The sequence below is a fragment of the Rhinolophus sinicus genome, linkage group LG15, assembly GCF_036562045.2.
Source record: "Rhinolophus sinicus isolate RSC01 linkage group LG15, ASM3656204v1, whole genome shotgun sequence".
Taxonomy (NCBI): Eukaryota; Metazoa; Chordata; class Mammalia; order Chiroptera; family Rhinolophidae; genus Rhinolophus; species Rhinolophus sinicus.
Genome location: NC_133764.1, coordinates 2,323,806 through 2,344,799, shown reverse-complemented (window position 1 = coordinate 2,344,799; position 20,994 = coordinate 2,323,806). Strand labels below are relative to the sequence as shown.

At 53.3% G+C, this 20,994-nt stretch overlaps 1 protein-coding gene across 4 annotated transcripts in view; it reads right to left on the bottom strand.

Annotated features, from left to right (window-relative positions):
• The window catches only part of KCNJ12 (potassium inwardly rectifying channel subfamily J member 12), a 45,790-nt gene that overhangs the window by 5,770 nt on the left and 19,026 nt on the right, over positions 1-20,994 (bottom strand). The window contains exons 1-2 of one of the 4 annotated variants that reach the window (XM_019715989.2): positions 14,631-14,649; positions 6,145-6,266 (exon numbers count right to left, since the gene is read on the bottom strand). The exons of 1 other annotated variant lie outside the window; for it this stretch is intronic. Coding sequence is in view for 1 of the 3 variants with exons in the window: in XM_019715985.2 (XP_019571544.2) it covers positions 2,735-2,891 (157 nt within the window). In the remaining 2 variants the exon portion in view is untranslated. Of the gene's footprint in view, positions 1-2,734; positions 3,268-6,144; positions 6,267-14,630; positions 14,650-20,994 lie in introns of those variants that run through there. 2 more of the 4 variants (XM_019715988.2, XM_019715985.2) reach the window with 2 other exon arrangements.

Below are 20,994 nucleotides of genomic sequence, written 5' to 3'. Positions count from 1 at the left end.
CCTCCAGGACCTAGGAAAGGTCCTGCTTCCAAGGAAACCCAAAGCTGGGCCCCACCCCACCTCCTGATGCTCACGCATTCCACCCCAGGCACACTCAGCACTGATATGCCATACCCGCTGCCTCCTTATCACTACCGTGTTTCCCCGAAAATAAGACCTAGCCGGACCATCAGCTCTACTGAGTCTTTTGGAGCAAAAATTAATATAAGACCTGACATTATATTATATTATTATATTGCATCATATCATATCGTTATATTATATAAGATCCAGTCTTATAGTATAGTAAAATAAGATCGGGTCTTATATCAATTTTTGCTTCAAAAGACGCGTTACAGTTGATGGTCTAGCTAGGTCAGTAGTGTCACTATCCTTGGGCCACTCAGGGAAGTGCCTAGTCATTTCCTAGTCGGCCTGCTGTGTACACACACACTCACACACACTGGGCGGTCTCAGGGCATGCCCCATGGCGTGCACCCACACTGGATAAACACTTCCCATGGCTAGCGGTACATGTCCAGCCCCCAGACACAAAGGCCAGGGGCCACCCCTCCCCCAGTGCCCTGCAGGCTCCAGGACAGCCTGTTGGTGCCAGGCTGAGGCATCCGCAGGCTGGAGACCATGGTACCGCCTGGCCCTGTGGGCACTGATGCCATCTGGCCATTAGCATCGGGGCTGCGGGTGCTCGGGACCTCAGCCTGTCTCAGCAGGACTGGGCTGCACTGGAAGGAGGTAGAAATTCCTGTCCAGCTGGCCTGGCTAAGGTGCTGAGGAGTTGGGCATGCTCCTCCCCACCAGCGGGGACCCCATGCACCCCCAATCCCCATCTGGTTTCACTACGAGGTCAGAGCTAGACAAGGCTAGGAGCCCTTGAGTGCCCAGAAGACAATGAAGTCCCAGAGAGAAGGTCCCAGGGTGGCAAGGCCAGGAACAGGGAGGCAGATGACTGGGCATCCGCCAGAGGCTCGGAAACTAGAAGTGACAGCCAGGAGGTGGCAATACTGGGATTCAGCCCTGGTCTGTGTGACCAAGTGCAGCCAGAGATTCAGAGGAGCGATGAACTCTGATCTCTGCTCCAAATATCTAGGAGATAGGTGAGGGTGGAGCCCTCAGGTGACAAGGCTGCAAACCTCTTCCAGAATCTGTCTCTATTGCCAGGTGCTGCTGGTTCCCAGTGCTGGCACATATATGATGCCCACACAATGCCTGAGCGAACCATCGCCTCAAACCACAGAGAGAGCAGGCCAGACACATCAGCAAATGCTCTTAAGTCCAGTAACAGCTCAATGAGGTAGGCACTATTCTTACTTCTATTCCCTGAGTGGAGATTCAGAGAGGTAAATTGACTTCCCCAAATCCACACAGCAATAAGCAGGAGAGCTGGGATTCGAACCATTTTCGTCTAATGCAAGATCTCCCATCATGGGGTCCAGGCTCTGCAGGGGCATCTCACGCTTCCATCCCCCTCTCTCCCACAGGTGTTCCAGCTGACCTCCTCACCATGGGTCCGATGAGTTGAGGCCAGAGGCCATACTGGTGAATTCTGCTTCTGCATGAGCCATGAGGCAGGGAGTTGGTGGGGACCCCAGGGACTGTGCTGGGAAAATGGCTCAGCCCCAGATTTCTGCACCATCCAGGGGGAGGTGGCTAGAGTCAGGGTACTCAGGTGCGGTACCCCGATCACAAGGGGTAAGTTTGTGTGGCCTGGAGGCCTTGGGGGATGTCCAATGGGTCATGGCTGCTCCAGCTGGGGCTCCAAGCAGCTCAAGGCCTGTCTGTGTGGAACAGAATTACAAGAATCAAAGGCCGGAGGGCCCAGCCTGGTGCACTGCTCCTGACAGTTGGGCAGCTTTACGCCTGGCCAGCTGCCAGGCATATGTGGCTGCTGCACTGACTCCCCCCATATCTGCCAGCCTGGGCACCTGGGCCCCACCGAGACCGTGTCACACAGGCCTGGGAATCCCTTCTTCTGTTGACATTCCTCCTAAAACCACACAGAGAAAATCAACAAGATCATGTTCACATCCACTCCGCCTTTTCTCGGAGCTGGAAACTGAGACTCAGAGCAAAGTCACTTGTCCAAAGTCACGCAGAAACTAAAGAACAAAGACAGAGATGGAGCCCCATGTGTTGGTCCAGTCTTCAGTCTCCCATGCCTACATTGTGCTGTGTGTGTGCACACTTGTGTGTGTGTAGGCACATGCATGTGTGCATACGTGTATGTGTGTATGAGACACTTGGGGTGTGGGAGCCCCTCACAGGCTTTTTGTGAATATAGCACCACAAAGAAAGATGCAGAAGAGGAGCCATGACTAGATACCCCAGCACCACAAACTTGCCAAACGTCCCCAGAACGACACTCCTCACACACACAGGCATGGCAAGTAGGTCACCAGCTGTGCGGTCTTTAAGGACTCAGTTTAAGAAAAGTGGGATGGTATCCTCAGCCAGGGATTTGCGGGCCTGTTTGGCTCCTGCTAAGTGGGTGTGTATGATTAAATCAGATAAGAAATGGAATTAGATTTGTTCTGCTAGAAGAGGCCTTAGCAAGCAATGCGGATAGCTCCCTACTAAATGAGAACGGAGGCTGAGAATAATCCCAGGTCACAGAACGACTTATGAGCAGGGATGAGATGGTAGATAACAGGACCATCCTCAGCTGATGCCCAGGTTGGCCAACGAGGGTTCTGGGCATTTCTGGGAGGAATGGGAGAAAGGCACTGGGGTGCACTACCTGAGCTAGAAAAGGTGACTTCCACAGACAGCCGTGAAGCGAGCCCAGCAGGCAGAAAACAGGCAGTAGAGAACGTGGACCTGGAACTCTTGAGAAGTGACGAGGCTGTCCTGGCCAGCCCCAGCAGCTGTGGACACAGCTTTCCAGCCTCCAGCATGCTCAGAACACCAGCTGGGCCTGGGCTGCAAGCTTTTAGAGAGGCAGCTACCACATGACCAGTGGGAGGGGCCAAAAGTGAGTGGGAGGGGCCTCTGGATGGAGGAAGACACCCTACGCCCAGTCCCCTGAGGCTCTGGACACCTCAGGTTTCGGGGACATCCGGGAGGACACTGGGGCAAAGCCTGGGCCCACAGTCTCAGATGCCAAGAAAGCAGTGACTAGAAGGGCCAAATGGAAGCATTCTTAAGGCGGCAGGGCGCAAGGTCCTCTTCCCTCAGGGGCCTCTCGGCTGGCAGGGACCCCTTCAGAGGTCTGACCATTGTAATCAATGCTTATCCAGTGCTTACTACCTGACAGGAACTGTTCTGAGAGCTCTAATTAATGCACTTAATCCCTATAACAACATTATGATCATTACCCTATTTTCAGATGAGCAAACTGAAGCTAAGACTGAGTCACTTGCCCAGGGTCACACAGCCTTTAAAGAGTGAGCACCCAATCTGGAGGTAGGAGAAAAGTCAACCCCCATGTCCCTCACTCTAAGGCCAGACTGTGGGCATGACACTGTACTCTAGTCTCGGTCCTCAAGGCAGTCCCATGTAGTGATAAGACATACACACAGCCTGAATCTCGGCACTCGAAAACAGAGGTGAGACATGCACCAGCACCCTTGGCCTACAGCCATTTAGGCCTTACTTAGAATGTCCAGGGAAGGGGCACTCACAACCTCATGATCAAGTCCTACAATTGGAGAAACCCTTACAGGGCACTTCGTTCAGGGAAAGCTACTGTGTGGCCTACACGCACTTCCTGCTACAGCCTGTGCTGGTGGCAGACATCACTAATCCATCGTAGAACTTCTTTTTCAGTGTGTCCTGGGACAGTCTCAGAATCCTTCTTAATCCATTCACTGTCCATCAGACTTAGCACAAGAGCTTTAAAAATCCAATCTTTCATTTGCAGAAGGTGACACTGAAACTCCAAGAGGAGCTCCCTTACTCAGTCACACGGGAAGTGAGAGACAGGGCCAGACCTGGAGGGTGCAGCCCAGCGAGTCAGGTGTGACAGGTACCGAGGGCTGGGAGTGCAGAGGCATTTCTAGTGGGGACACTGTAGAGCAAGCAGGAGGGGGAACATCCTGGCACACTCGGGGAGGGGGGCCAGTGAGGAGGCTGAGGCTGGTGTAGGGCGAGCAAAGAGTTGGCACTGAAGGAGATGGAGGGTTGGGAGGGGGACCACTTCCATTCGCACAATCTGGAGAAAAGATGACAAGCTTGTGTGTAGGATCAACTTTGCAGGCCAATACACAGACAGCTTCTGCCCACAGTGCACACCCATGGACTGCAAACCTTTGGGGTCAACACAGTGCGGGCTTTCTGTGCCAAGGCCACGCTAGGCCTAAGGAGAAAACCAGCAATGATACATTGGTATCGTGTTTCCCCCAAAATAAGACCTAGTCAGACCATCAGCACTAATGCATCTTTTGAAGCAAAAATTAATATAAGACCTGGTCTTATTTTAATATAATATCATTAATATAATATAGTATAATATAATACTGGGTCTTATATTAATTTTTGCTCCAAAAGATGCAATAGAGCTGCTGGTCCAGCTAGGTCTTATTTTCAGGGAAACACGGTATGTGCTGGGGATAAGGGGTGGTTGGTTTGCCACCCATTCCCTCGGCCCTCACCACTCCAGGGCCAATGCCCAAAATCCAACCACTTTGCCTGAAAGATCTCTACGGCAACTGGAGCACGCTCTGCCCATGCATCTGGCAGGCTAGGGAATGAATGCCTCAGAAGAAGCCTTCGGTCAGTGGTCAGTTCTCTGTCCCCCACGGGCACTCTGGGGTGCCTGCTCTATGCTGCCTCCCCAGGTTCCTCAGCAGACTGGGCTCCAGTTGCCCCAAGCAGTGACTTTGTTGAAAATACACCCCACGGTGGCTCCTTCCCTTCCTGGTCTCTCCCCTTTAGTACTTCCTGGGATCACCAACCACTAAACTGTCTGCATGGAACCTTGTCTCCTAGGCCTCCCTCACAGGCTTCAGGGTGGCCCTCTGTGGCAGAGGCTCTGAAACCCGAGTCTCCCCTCTTGGATGCCCCATAGCACCACATGGCCGATATGATTCTTCTTCTAAACCTCCGTCTCCTTCCTCTCCCCCATCTCCCCTCCCCTTCCCCTTCCTTACTTCTCCTCATTCTCACCTTTCCCCTCTTCATGGTCAGTTGGCAGCCTGACCGCTTCTCCATTCACCCCAGCCAGCAGCCTGGCCTCCTTCCTCTCCTTCAGCCCCTATACCTCCTCCCTCGCCAGGTCCTGTGGTATTTTACCTCCTGAATTCTCAAAGCCATCCACTCTCCTTGCCCACAGCTACCCTCACGTCCAGGCCACTCCTGTCTGGACATGGCAACAGGCTTTTTGATGGATTTCACTGTAGTGCCCCTCTGCACCACGTGGCCCAACCTCTGAATCATAGCCAAAGGGAATGTTTAAAATCTTTCCATCCGTTAGGGATCAGCTGAAGGCCATTACTTCCATGACGCCCTTTTGGATTCTCTGGCTCTGGGTTTCTCCTTGTTAGGGTCAGAAACTACTCTCTACCATGTGTGAGAGTTGACTTTGCCCAGGCCCCATCTCTGGCCAACCTCAGAGGCCCACAGGGGCTGATGCAGGCCTGGCACAGAGAGGGAATCCAGGAAATGCTCACTGACCAGACAAAAGAATGAGGGAGTAAGACGCTGAATAGAGAAATGGATGAGGAGATGGGTGGATCAATGAATGAGGAGACAGACATATGTACAGAGATGGGTGGTCAAGCAAATGGATAGATAAATGTGACTGACAGATGGGTGGACGGATGGATGGGTGGTGACCAGAGAGATGGATGGATTAGGTAAGTGGAAAATGATTGGATACATTAGAAGAGTGGATGAATAGCTAGATGAATCAGTGGATGGAAGGATGGACGGGTGGTTGGGTGAGTAGATGAATGGCTGGGGAGGACAGATGAATAGTTGGGAGATGGGTGAAGACATGCATGGAAAGATGACTGGATGGGTTGGGTAGATGGATGGGGGAATGTGTGGAACTCGTGGATAGATAATGGGTAAATGAGAAGTTAAATAGGTGGGTGGATAGGTGAATAGGTAGATGAATAGACAGATGAGTAGGAGGGTAGGTGCATAGATGAGTGTTTGGCTGAATGGACGACTAGACGGACAGGTGCACACCAGTGACATTAATCTTACCTCTTGAATCCTATGTTCTAAGTAACGGTGCTGAGTGGGCAAGTGGCTGTCTTCAAGGCTGCATTAGTAGCAGCTGCCATTTCCCAGGCACCAGTTGGAGACAAATCAGTTGCTAGAAGGCCCTAAAGTTAACAAACCAAAGCCAAATTACTGTAGACAGTGCCACTTTCCTCAGAGGGGCTCGGAAGTCAGAAATTTCCACATGAACCCATACTTCTGCTTGCTTCCCCCAGGGTCCCAAGGGAGGTGGAGGGGCCTCCCACACTTCTGGTGCCCCTCGTCTTCACAGCATGTGAGCCTGTCCATAACTTTCAGAACCAGAGAAGGGCAATAGAAGATGGGTCCCCGGAGAAAATAACAGCTGATATTTAGCAAGTGCCTACTACATTCCAGACACTGTGGTGGGTGTCCAAACGTCAACTCATGTAATGCTCACAACAACCGTACAAGATTGGAACTATTGCTGTTCCCATTCCAGAGAGGTGGGTACTATGGGAATTCTCCTAAGATCACAGGGGAACTTGGTTCCCTAGCCTGTGCTCCTAGTTATCACCTGCAGAGCCTTCCCAATAACAATCACAGGGCCCAGCAGTGCATGGATGGATGGATTACAGATAGATGGATGGGTGGGCTATAGAGGGATGGATAATGGATGGATGGGTGGGTGGGTGTGTGATGGCTGGGCAAGTGGGTAGATGCGTAGGTGAATGAATGGATGAGGTGGTTGGTAGGACACATGGATACATGAGTGGGTGTGCGGATGGATGATTATATGAAGTGTGATAAAAAATATATAGTGAATGTTTACAGAAAAAAATTAATTGCAGTAAAACACACATTGCCATTAATCTTCCTCAAAATACTCCCCCTCTCTTCGAACACACTTATGCCATCATTCTTGCCACTTTCTGAAGCAGTTGTGGAAATCCTCTTTTGTGAGTGTCTTTAGTTGTGCTGTCATGGCTGCACTGATGTCCTGAATCATTTTGACTTTGGGGAAGAGCCAGAAGTCGCACAGAGCCTGATCCAGTGAATAAGGTGGATGAGGACACACCGTAATGTTTTCATTTGATAGAAATTGCTGTACCAGAAGCGATGTGTGACATGGAATGCTGTCGTGATGGAGGATGATTTACAGCACATGTTCTTTTTTTTAACTTTTATTTAAGTGTGTTTCTCCAGGACCCATCAGCTCCACGTCAAGTAGTTGTTTCAGTCTAGTTGTGGAGGGCACAGCTCACAGTGGCCCGTGTGGGGATCTAACCGGCAACCCTGTTGATAAGAGCACTGCGCTCTAATCAACTGAGCTAACCATCCACCACATACTTTTTTTTTTTTTAGTTAAAATTCATTGAGGTCACAATGGTTAGTTAAATTACATAGGTTAGGTTATAATTCTGTAAGATATCATCTTTATATCACATTGTATCACTTTGGGGAAGAGCCAGAAGTCACACAGAGCCTGATCCAGTGAATAAGGTGGATGAGGACACACTGAGTTAGTTCTCCTTTAATCACCATATATTTGATCCCATTTACCCTAATGTACCAATAGTTTAGTGGTTTCCAGACGGCACACTTTAAAACACAACTTCTCTCAAGTGTAGCTCACACCCGATTGCCTGCATCAAACAAGCTGAAACTTGTCACACACTGTTACTAAGGTTTGACACACCGCTTCCCAAATTGAAGGTTCCTGCCTTTCCATTGGATGGCACTCGGCAGCAGCATTCACCAGAGTTTTTGATCACACCTCGTATAGATGGATGCACATCAGTAATTTGTCAGAGATTTACCTTGAGCAACCACACATCCTATGTGGTCCCTGCAACCCTCAAGCCTCAGTTTTCCCATTTGTCAAAGGGGGCCCCTGCTTTCCTCTTGTGCTGGAGGATCAGGGGAGAGTGTGTTGGGAAGGGGCTCTACAAATTTCCAGAGGCAAGCTGACTTGGAATGCCCTCACCTTCCCCCACCTATTAGCCACTGAGCCGTGGAGCCCCACCCTTTCACAGCTAAGGATGGCTATAATCCACTGTCACACTGGCTTTTCTGGCTGGAATGAAGGTAACTTGGTGAGTCACCCTCACATCATAAGTCTCCTGGGGTAGGCAACAGCAATGGGTTTAGAAGCACACAGAGCTGGGTTCAAGATCCAGCTCCGCCCCTCACAAGCTGTGTGACCTTGGGTGAGTCACTTCCCCTTTCTAGGCCTCTGCATACTCTGTACAGGGATGGCCTGGCTGCTCCCTCTTCACCCTCTGGGCTCTTTCCTCAAGACTCCCGGTCTTCTTCCCCTACTTTCCGATCCCTCATACTTCCCTGATCAGCTGCCCTAGGTCCTGCAGTGTCTCTCTTAGGTCATTCACTGTCAAAAATGATGGGGCAATTGAGGCTCAGGGAGGCTCCGTCATAGATCACTGCCCACAGCTGGGACTCTCCACCGCAAGGACTTGTGATCAGGTCTTTGTTCTTATGCCGTCCCTTTGAGGAGCCCACATTATGCCTGGCCCTGTGTGCTCAGCTCCTGCCTTCAGTTAGTCCAGCCTTCACAGCCCCACCTGAAGGCAAGATGAGTGTCCTCACTGGACAGAGAGGGAAATTGAGGCTGAGACAGGTTAAGTCACTTGCTCTGGGGCACCTAGAGCTGAAACTCTGAGCAGAGGTGTCTGTCACAGGACAAGGAAGCCAAAGAAGGTTAGGGAGAAGGGGTGAGGGTAAAAGGCATGATAGCCTGCCCCTCCCCACTTCCTGTTGGTCACTTGGCCTGCACCAGGCGATCTCAACCTCGTTCCCGACTCCCTATTTTGTGGAAGGGGCTTTCTCCAGACCCACAAATCCAAGTGAGTCAGCTTTGTTCTCACTTGCAAGGGAGGCAAAAATAGCTCCCTGCTACAGGGAAACTGAGGCTCAGAACAGAGGAGTGATTTGCCCAAGACCACAAAGCCATTGAGTGAGGGGTGGCTTGGAGACAAGAACACAGGTCTCTGGATGCCCTGTCCAGCGCTTCCCCTGCCACCCTGCAGTGGCTTCAGCAGCCCATGATGTGAGCTCGGCCCTCTGAAGTTCACCAGACACTTTCCTAGTCATGGTAACAGTCCTGGACAGGGTAGTCAAGGTTGGGGGCAAGGTTTGTACACAACAGAAGGGCAGCTGGAGCCCAGAGAGGCCCAACTGGCCTCAGTCTCCCAGCAAGTGAGGGCAGGGCCTGGACTGACACCGGAGCCTCCACGTGCCTTCACACCCCAGCACCAACCAGCCAGCCAAGGCTGGAGCTGAAACTGCCTAGGGCGCAGGGCAAGGCATTTCCCCTTCCTGAGGCCCAACTTCCTCCTCTACAAAATGGGCTGATGACTGGCCTCCCAGGGGATGTGACTGTGAAATTCAATGTGGTGAGGGAGGTATGCTCTGGGCACAGGGCCTGGCACAGCAGGACTCCAGGAAGAGGCAGCTGTCAGAGTCACCATCATCATGACACCAGCCATCCCTGGAGGGGTGGGGCCCAAGGGGCCAGCAAGTCCCCAGCTCTGCATTTGAGGCTGCCTCCCAGCTCACAGTAACCCCTTGCCTGGTCCTCAGCCTCCTCGTCTACAAAACAGGTAGACCCCATCTACCTCAGGAAACTGCCAGCAGGGTAAACTGAGGCCATATTCCACTGTGTGGCACACAGAGCCATAGTAAATTCCAGGTCCTCCCAGTGTTCTCTGATGGGGGTTTTCTGGCTCTGACAACTACCAGCACAGGGAGCTCGGAGCAGAAATGGGGATCCCCAACGGGATCAGACCTGGCACATCCCTAACCCTCCCATATGCCACGGGTAACGCTCACCGAATGAACCCCAACAGGCAATGATGCAAGAGGGCCGTGAGCTCCACTGGGGCAGCGTTCTGGCTGCCTTGCTCCTCTGCGCCTGGGGTAGTGCTGGCCGGCAGGCAGTGCTCGGTACGTGGTGGTCGCAGTGTCCACAGGTGCCCCCGACCCCTCTGGCCCCTCGCCTTCTGTGGTCTGGAGACAGGGGCTGGACACATTGATCCCAGGGATAGGCTGCACCAAGCGGCCAGGAGGAGCAGACATCCATCCTCTGAGCCCTGAAGGGAATCCAGGGCACAAGGTTCTGGTCCCCAGGGTGGACAACAGGTCAGGCCAGGCACCAGGGAATGTTTCCGGTCAGGCCAGGCACCAGAGAATGTTTTCAAGGGTATTTTTATCTTGAGAACATCCTTCTACAGGGGGCGGGGGAAGGAGGGGGACAGGGTGTCCTTGGCCCCAGGCCTCTGGGAGCAGCAGAGGACAGAGGCCCCTGGGCACTCTCTACTGGAGTGGCCATTACAGGCAGTGCTCCGTCCCTGGGTTTTTTTTGGGTCCTGGCAGCAGTTGGAACCTGGAGGGTCTTGGGGGTTTCATGGAGCTCCCAGCTCTGCTCCAACTTGCTGTGTGACCTGTGGCAGGTGTCTGTCCCACTCAGGGCTTCCGTCTTGCAGTCAACATTCCCTAAGGTCCTGCTCAAGCTGGGCTCAGCTGGGCACCAAGTACCTGCCTGTGTGGGGCATCCTGCCAAGCAGGGGAGATAATAAACCAGCAACCACAACAAGGTCAGAGCCTTGAGAGCCCAAGGGAGGTGTCTAAACCAGTTGGGGGAGAAGGGGGCTTCCTGGAGGGAGCAGAGAGAGCCTAGCCTGAGACTGACCACAGTGCAGTGAGGGGGACTCAGAGTCCCACGGATCGGGGTGCACATCTGGCTCTATTCCTCACACACTGGGTCTCCCTGCTTCTGAGCCTCCCTATTCCTATCTTCCAATGAAGGAGCTGGCCCTTCCAAGCCTGACATTCCAGGATCCTAAGGGATTTGGGGCTAAGGAAGGCGTAGAGAAACAGGTGGGGGCACACCCTGTCACCCTAATAACTGGGAAGGCGAAGGTGTTTTGAGTGCCTATGTGTGCAGGTGCTGGAGCCGAGGCATTACACTGACAGATGAAGAGACTGAGGTTCTCAGAGGTCCCTGGATGCATATTTATGAGCTTGGACTTGATCCCAGAGGAGAGTTTGAAAGTATGAGTTCTGGGTCAATATGTCTTGGATTCAATCTTGTCTTTTCTCTTTCCATGTGACCTTTGGCAAGTCATATAACCTCTCTGAGCCCGTTTTCTCACCTGTAAAATGGGATTAATAATAGTATCTAACTATGGGGTGGTGATGGGGTGTCAGCAAGTTAATACATGGACGTTGCCCAGCTGGAATCTCCTGGCCTCCACCCACTCCTGTCATCACATGTCTGAGCCCGACTGACGCTGGGGACGGGTCACAGGCACCTGGAAGGCCACAGCTGGACCTCACTCAGTGCAATGCAGGAAGGAATGAGCAAAAGGACAGAATGGGAAGGAACTGCAGGGGGAGGGACCAGTGAGCAAAGGCACCCTGGCTTCTATGTTCCTTACAGCACTAATTTTTCAAGCTTCAACCTAAGTCGAGTCTCAGGCATTTCCTAAGTGCAGCATGTGCATGGGAGAGCAAGGGCCTGAGGTTAAGTAACAAGAAACATCCTGTAACAAAATAGACCATGAATAAATAGGCTGGAAAATTTGCCAACATATAAATAATTATGATGTTTACCAAAACTCGCCAAAGCAAAACAAAAGGTATAAATGTTTTCTTTGTTTGATGTATGTTATAAAACAGGACCGATGTACTTAATACATAAAGAATTCTTTTAAATCAACAAGACACACTAGGAATGAGCAGAGGGCTAGGGTTGGACTCCCCACTGAGGAGGGTCATGTGATCCTCAGTGAGCTGTGTCTCAGGAATGCTCACGCCTCAAAGCCTCAGTATAAGCTGGTTCCTCATCATGCGATGTCTTGCTCTGCCTTCCAGAACTTGATGCATCCTTCAAGCTCAAAGGATGCCTCCTCTATGAAGCCATCCAAGATTTCCCTGGGTTCCCTGCTGCTCCTTGCCAAGTCCACACAACATGGTTCTTGGCCCCCTGAAACCAGTGCCTGGCTTCCGCTGAGTGCGTGGCACTTCATCAGAGATTGTTCCAGGTGGGATGGCCTAAGCACCTTTGACAGAGGAGGAAAGAAGGCAGAGAAGTGCACAGCCATGTGATAAGTCCTGGTCTATGAGCCACATTGCTGAGCCTCGCCCCCAGGTGTCGTGCCTCTGGTCCCTGCCTGCTCCAGCCAACTCTTCCCTAATGATTCCTCCGGGCCCACCTTGCTCCCATCAGGGAAAAGGCCCCACCTTGGGGGCCTCATCTCTTCCTAATGGGCTGTGCCCAATATGAGTCCTGACAGGCAAAGTCCAGGCAGGATCAGGGCCTGAGACCCGGCCTCAGTCCCCAGCGACCCAGAAGCCCTGCTGGGGGAACACAGGGACAGTTGTTTTCTCAGCTTCCCTTTCCTTTTCCTCCTTTTATAAATTTGGCTTTATCTTGGGACCAAAAAATTCACTGGGAGGGTGTGACAGACCTGTGAGGGCACTGGGACTCACCTGGCGTGGGCAGGAGGCTGAGTTCTGCGATCAGGAGTGCAGGAAAATAGGGTGGGCTTTTCAGAGGGCCTATCACTCCAGCCCAGGACCCCAGTTACAGCTCAGATGTGGGATCGCTGCCAAGGCCTTGGGTCTCCCTCCGTCTGCTCACCAGGATCACACTTAGCCTTTACTCACTCACTCAACAGATGCTTACGAGACTCTACTATATACAAACATACTGCCTGGGGCCGACGTTTGAATGGGGCAAGGTAGAAAACATGCTGAGGAGAAAAGAACCCAAGTAATTCCGGAGGCAGGGCAGGCACTACTCTAGAGGTCAGGGAAGAACTCTCTGAGAGGCTATGGGAACAACGTTCCTGGAACAGCAAGGACGAAGGCCCTGAGGCTGGAATGTTGCTCTATGTGTTTAAGAAACTGGAGGGAAGGCAAAGGAGCTGGGGCTGAGTGTGCCAGGGAGAGGGGAGAATAGGTGAGAAGGAGAAGAGACAGCTCAGACAGATGACTTAGCTGGGGACACATAGCCAGCGAGGCAGATGGGAACACCTGGGCCTCCTCTTCCTTATCTGCCAGTGACAATAATCATCTATGTCCCAGAAATGGCTCCCAGAGGAAATGCTCTCCACCTCCTTGTCAGACCCTCTGCCCAATGCCTTTTCTTTCCCATTCTCCCTCAAACTCCCATGCATCCTTCAACACCCACTTGCAAGCCCCCAACCCTTGTACTTCCCTCAGTCCTAGATCAGACCATTCTGGGTGTCAATTAACTGTCCTACCGAGTCTTCCCACGAGAAGCCCCCTGAGGCCAGGGCCTAGGTCTGACTGCCTCGAGCATGGGGCCAGGTTCCAGGAGGAGGCCAAGGAGGGCAGTGGGAAGCAGAGTGCAGAAGCCCCTCATGATCTGCCCCGGTAACCCAGGAGTGCCCTTGAGGCCTGCATTGCAAGATGGCAGGCAGGGCTGTATGCCGTCTCAAGACCATTCCAGCCTCAACTTGACATGGAACCTTGCTCTGTCTGGGCCGAAGTTTCCCCGTCTATCAAATGAGAGGTTCCCCTTGGTCCTCTTCAACTTGTTGCAGGAAAAAGTCTGTGGCCTGAGGGATGGGGAGTCTCGCACCTCCTTCCCTTATTAACTGCTCACAGCAGGGAGTGGGGTATGGTTGGCACCACCTGAGCCCCCTTGGAGCTCTGGATGAGCCTGCAAGGCAGGAATTGTCAGCTTTCTGCCAGGTCAGCCAGGGGTTCCAGGCCAAGCCTCAGGGAGTTGGGGGGCCCGCCCACCCATAATAGAACCCTGCAGGGAGACAACCCAATGCCTGCCTTGGGCATTTCACCTAGAACAGCCCATTTACTGGGCCTGAGAGAGCAGCTTCTCCGGGCCGTGTCCAGGAAACTGAACCACAGGTCATAGCCCATGATGCCTGTGTTGGTCCCCAGGCACCCATGAGGGCTGCCCAAGAAGAAAGGAGGGAAACTGAGGGCACCTGGGGGTATGTGGAGGGGCCTGGCAGGCTGCATGGGGCAGGGAAGGGTCCTGTGGTCCCTGCCACAACTCAGCACATTTCAGGACTCTTTCCAAGGGCCCAAAGATGGACTCCAAGGCTCTATGACCTTGATGGAGAAAACACGTGAACTTCCCTTTTCTCTCCGCAAAATGTGTTCCCTCTGTGACAAATGGAGACAGCAAAGCCCTGAAGCTTCACACTCTGTACAGCAGGTAATGGGGCCTTCGCTAGGTCTTGCTGTTGAAGGCATTATTAAGCAACAGCATGCTATAATCACTGTCTCGCATACTCTAAAATCATGGTTTTGTTTTTTATTTTTTACGATATTCTTTTGCACCTTTGAAACATCTCTAAAATCATGTTTTGATAACTATTTCACGTTTCTGGTTTCCTTTGTGGTCCTATGTGGGGTCTCTCATGCATTCAAAAATGTTATCCTGAGCAAGTGGACATCACAAGCATCCACAGCCAACCCGACCTGGACTGGAGCCTCACCTATGAAATGGTGAGGTTGGTTGTCTGGGCCATCTCACTCGTTCATTAGTCCATTCGTCCATTCGTTCATTCCACAAGCGTGTCTTCGCTAAGCACTGAGTCCATGAGAGGTCCTGTGAACAGGATGGAAAGGTCCTGCCCCTTGGTGCTCAGAACAGATAGGAGGGTGACGGACATTTGAGAAAAAAATGCGTCAATGATTCAGGCTGCAGGAGGCGCTGTGTGACTGCCTCCTGCTGGTGGGGAGAGAGCCAAGGCTTGGAACAGGAAACAGCGCCAGGCAAAGGTCACGAGGCAAGAAGGAGCTGCATACAATCTGAGGGAGGAGGTCAGCAAGAGAGTAAGGGGGAGAGGAGGTCTACAGTGGGGGGGGGGGCACACAGGTCGGGGTCTCACCTGTGACCCATCTATGATGTCCCAGGTCAAACCCAAAGTCCCTTGGGAATCTTCCGAAGGTCCCGGGGAGGAACATAAACCTGAGATATTTTCTGGAACACAGGGACAGCATCACCCTTCCATGCAATACCTCATCTAGTCCTGGGTGAGATGCAGGCTCTTCTTGGCATAATTTCAATGAGGAGAATGAGGCTCAGGGTGGGAAGGCACCCACAGCTGCAGGGCAACTGACATTCTCACCCCACGCCACCTCACACTGACCTCACTACCATGCAAGTCTTTCTAACTCTAGGGAACTGGAACTGTACACCCATCATGCCCGACACTTAACACATGCTACTTCAGTTCATGCAACCGTTCCTTTCAATAGAGGAAAGAGACTGGGGCTCAGAGAGGGTGAGCATCTTGCCCAGGGCCACACAGCCGGTCCACAGCAGAGCTGGGATGGGAACCCAGGACTTCCAGGGCTGTGGGAACAGAGACCCTGGAATCAATCACACATACCTGGCCCTAATGTCTCTAGGAGAAACTAGTCTCTCCAGGTGACTCAGCATCACCTCCTACAGGAAACCTTCCCTAGCTGCATGGCTCCCACCACCTCTTCCTCATGGCTAACTGGTGCTGTGTAGAGGCAGGGGCTGCAGAAAGCCCAGGGCTGGTGGGGCAAGGGCCTGGTGTCTGGACCTTGTCTGGCCCTTGCTGTGCTTTGTGACTCTGAGCCACTGGCCCTCTCTGAGCCTGTGCCCAGGAGAACGAGGTAGGTTTAGGGTCATTTGTCCTAGAGCAATGGGTCTTACCAGCAGATCTCTGTCCCGAGAGCAGGACGAGCAGCCACTGAAAATCCAAGAAAAAAGTGCTCTCATGCTTCAACCTTTTATTTGGCATCTACTGTGTATGCCTCTCAACAAGCCTATGAAACACTGCCTGGGTCTCTCCCTGCCCCAAGAGGAAGAAACAGGGTCAGAGAGAATCCAATGGCCCAAAGCAACAGGCCAGTCAGTGCCTGGGGGAGGGATGGTGGCCCTCCTCGAGCTAGGCATTCTGAAGAGGTCAGGTGCACCTGGTGCTGGGGCACATGGCCAGAGCTGGGAGGGTGAATAAGGGTGCTTCCATCCTCACACCAGCATCTGCTGGGGGGTGGGAGAGTGTTAGGGTGGGGGAGGAATGGATTCCTCCTATGCCAGGTCCTGGCCTTTACGTGCTCTAGCTTGCCCTGCCTCCGCCTCTTAAGTCACTCATTTGTATGATTAATCCTTGCCTCAATTTCCACATTGGTTAAATAAATTCCATTGCCTCCCTGGTATAACTGTTGGGAATTAATGGAGTTATTGGATGAAAAGTGCCCAGTACACGACAGGTGCTCATGTGTGCACCGTCCTTTCATGGGTACACAGCCTACAGCACGGTGCTTGCTATTCTAGGGGTGTCATGGGTGTGCGTGCACCTAGCCCCACTTTGCATTTCCCCAGAAGCAGGGAGTGTGAGGGTGACCCCGAGGAAAGTGATACAGGGAAGGACAGCAGCCCTTAATGGGTGTGTTGATGAGTAGCAGGCACCGGGCTCCTGCCCACTGGTGCCTAAACTTGCACATTCATTATGCCCCTCAGGGGCAAGGCAGTCACAGGAGTGGCCTATGGTGCTGTGGGAGGCAGGGACTACAGTGGCCTGGTGTCATCAATCAAGGGCAGCAGGACAGGGACAGTTCCAGTGGCCAGAGGAAGTGCTCATGCAGAGACGAGGGTGCGGATGGAAGTTCCAGGTATGAAGAGGGCAACCTGACAGCTCACGTCTCACATGCAGCAGGGTGTGTGTGTCTGTGTGTGTGTGTGTGTCAGCTACTCGCCCCTGCTCCTTTGTGGGAACACAGTGGTGCGTGTGCAAGGTGCACACAGACACGGACCTGTGTCCTCACGAGGACGGATCTGTCCCAACGTTAGAGCTGGTGCTGGACACCCTGGGCTAGGTCACCGTGTGTCTGCTTTTGCACTCATGCCTGCACATGTTCAGGCTTTGTGCACACACACATGTGTACCAGGCATGGCACACACATGCATGTGTGCCCAGGCTATGTGAATGCATGTGCACCATAGTCCCTTGCCCAGCCCTGTCAGTGGAGATGGTCTGGTCACCTTTGCAACGGGGCAGGAGCTGACTAAGCTGGGACACCTTTGGTTCAAACCATGAAACACAAAGAGGCTGGGAAAAGAAAAGGAGCTGGAGGGATGGGAGCGGGCAAAGGCTCTGCTCGTAGCTGCGCCACCTGCACCGGGGACTGCCCTATCCCTCCCCCAGCTAAGGGCTGCTGGAAGCTGGAAAGCAGGTTCCTCTATCAGGCAGGGCCCGCTGTGCGTCCTGGGGAGACCCCTCAGAGGACAGCAAGCAGGGATGATGTGGGCCCTCCCAAGCCCCGACACTGCAGGATCTGGGGAGCGCCGGCTCACAGATTCACCAAGCACCAGAAGAGGGAGCCCCAGATACCAGGCACTTGGTAAACCATGGGATGCTGGGTCACCCAGCACAGAAGTCACCCTCTCTGGACAATTAATGCACTAATTGCATATGCTGTCCCATGGCGGTCCATTAGCCCAGATTGTGCAATGATTTATTCACTAGCTCTTATCTCTTTCTTGTCCCCACGCCCAGCTCATCAGCTTCACTGCCTATGCTGAGAGGGCCTGACCCAGACACTCCCCTATCTTCGCTTGAAAACGCTGCGAGGATGAACCCCTCAGGCAGCCAGGAGTTGAACTCCCACACGGGCGGGGGCATCTGGGAAGTGGACTCTGGCTTTCTAGGCAAGTCTGTGGATTCTCACATTCTTCCGGGACAGCCCTTGCTTGAGAGCCTGGGACAGGTGCTCCGCTTGTATTTACTGGGCTTCACCTCGAGTGCCTCATTGTGTCCTGAGAAAGCCCTGCAGGAAAGAGTCTACTATTATCCACATTTTCCAGATGAGGAAACTGAGATTCAGAGAGGTGCAGTGACTTACCCCAGACCAACAGCCTATAAGAGGAAGAGGTGGGGACTAAAGCCAGGCAGGGGCCCCAGAGCCTGTGCCTCTCCTCACAGCATTTGGCCTCCCTAACTGAGCAGCCCTGTGAGGTAAGCCCCATTATGATCCCTGTTTTACAGATAAGAAAACAGGCTCAGAGAAGTGAAGTAACTTGCCCAGGGTCACACAGCCAGGAATGGAAGCCAGACAGGTGACCTTGACTGACACTGTGCTCCACTCCGTGCCCTGGGTGATCCCATGGATGTGTCCAAGGAGGATGAGAATGGCTCAGTACAGTCAGTTCCCACTGCTACCTGAAGCCGCAGCCACGTGGAGTCCCCTCACCTGACTTCTTCAATATTTCAATGCCCAGCCCCAACTCCCAGGCGCTGAATGGAGGCCCAGGTTGGCCAGCTTTGGTAGCTCCAAGGACACAGCTCTCAGCACAGTGACAAGTGTGAAGGGCCCTCAAATCACAGCGCTGACCTCTCATCATCACCCACTTGTCATCACAGAAAAGGGGCCCCTTGCCCAGTTGAACAGGCCCAGCCATGTCAGTACTGGGCTGGGAATTCTGCGAAGCCCCTGCCCATCCCCAGGGCGTCCTATAACCCCTAGCTTCTCCCAGGATCCCGGGAAACAGAGCTATCTAGAATCCCAAATCCTGCCAGATAGGTTAGTCCCCTCTTTGGGCCTCAGTGTCCTCATCTGTGAGATGGGGGCTGACAGCCCCTCCCAGCGTGGGTTTGGGCATGTGAGGACTTGATGGCCAGCACAGGGTTTGCAGGCAGTAATTGCTCAGCAAGTGCCCACTGTGGTTGGCATTCACACCACCTGCAAAGCCTGAGGCAGCACATCTGCTTAAATATAGACTGCATAGGCTTTGCTGTGGGCAGGCTCTGGGTTCACATTCCGGCTCTGTGACTCCCTGCTTGTGTATCTCAGGCACCCAGCTGCCCCTCTCTGAGCCTCAGTTTCCTGGCCTGCCAGCTGAGGATGTCACTCCTTCCCCACAGGGATGTGGGGACAAAGTGGGTCCAGGCATGTGCAGCACTCATCTCCAGTCTCAGCAACCGCTAACAGCTGACTGCCCTCTCCCATTCCAACTCTAAAAGCAGGGCAGCTGGAACTCTGAGTGATCCCCCACCAATGCCTGCTGATCGGGGACCCAGAGTGGCCACTGTGCCAGGCCTGGCAGGGACCTCGGAACAGCAGAAGTGTGGCCCAGCTGGAAGTGGAAGGTTCAGGCCCAGGGACCCAGAGAGGGCCAGCTCTGCCTGGGCCACACAGTAGGACAGGGCAGGCAGGGTGGGCTCCCACCAGGAATAGCCCCCCCCACTCACCGTGCCTCAGAACACCCTTCCCCTCTCCCTGGGCCAGTGCACAACGCCTGCCTGAACACCAACCATGTTCAAATTGCAGCTCTGCCGCTCAGATGTGATGAGATCTTGGGGAGGTCCCTTTACCGCTCTGGGCCTCAGTTTCCCCATCGGTAACACGGGGTTAATAAGGTGTGATTGTAGTAAGGATTAGTGAGTTCATAAGTCACTTAGAACTGTGCCTGGCATCGAGAAACATCGTCACTGTCACTATGCTTAGCATCATCAGCATTTCTGTGCCAGCCACGGACGGCACAGCAGGAAGAGGCCCATGGGTCCCAGCATTGAACACTGTGTTCACAGTCTGTATCCGGCCCTGCCAGCTCCAGAGGTCCTCATGCACTTTCAGGCACCCCTTTTCTGTGGCTTCAGCAGGGCCTGGAAAGAGCTTCTGAAAAGAAAATGAAGTGACATTTTCTGACGGTTTACCTCTGACAACACCAAACTCCCGGCAGTTCCCATCTCCATACTTTTGCCCAGGCTATTCTCCCCACCCCACTCCCCTCCCCCCGGGATGCCCAGCTCCTGGCTAACCTCTGGCACGTCCTTCAGGCCCCTAGCTCGAGTGTGAGGTCTCCCTGGGTTTCTCTCTGTCACAGCCCTGACCAGACCAGGCACCTTGCCCACCCCCACCCCCAGCTTTGATCCTGACTCATGTCTGGAGTCTCCCAGGACATGGCCAGGCACAGAGCAAGGGCTCTGCGTCTACGTTCAAAGCAACAACAATCTATAACGAGAGCTCGTGTTTACTGAGAGGGTACGGTACACCACATCTTGTCCCCAAGTACTCTACCTAGATTCTCTCATTTAAGCCTCAGAAGAGTCCTATGAAATACATGTTATAATTTTACAGACAAGGAAAGTGAGGCACGGGAGGTGGCCTGAGAACACTGGAGATTTCACATGGCGTGAAGCACGAACTCAGAATTCCCCTCTCTGCTCCAGCCTGTGGGGTGGGCAGGAGATGCCAGCACTAGTGATCAGCTGTACCCTACAGTGGGGATGGTCCCTTCACCCCTCAGTGGCACCCCCAAGGCCTAAGCTTGGAGGAGCCCTGTACTGTCACCTACCAGCCCATATGAGAGGCCCCCAATGCTCAGTGTGAGAGCAGGACAAAAGAAGAGTGAAAGCATGGGTCTGGCTTCAGATTTGCGGGAGTGCACTGTGCATTCCAAGGCCTCTGTGGGCTCATCTGTAAAGTGGGGGGACTGAGATGAGTCAGAACCTAGTGCCTAGTGCAGAGTGGGAGCTATCCGTCCTGAAAGAAAGGGGTGGAGGGGCCCGTGGATGTGTGGGCCTCGCTCCACTCATGCCTCCACCCCTCATGGTAGGTCAGCCCAGACAGGGGTCCGAGGTCCTCAGAGGAGCATTAAAGGGCCCAGCACCAGATCAATGGCCTGCAGATAGTGTTGGCCCTGTGAGCAAGAGAGAAAAGGCACCTGAGGCCTGGGACAAAGGCAAGGCCCCGCACAGGCTCTGTGAGCACCAGGAAGGAAAGCCTAGGAGCAGGGGTGAGCGGGGCCAGCCCTGGGGCAGCCAGCAGTTAGGGACAGACTTGTGGGGCCCTGATGCTGGGCTTCTGAGGGCTACCTGTCAG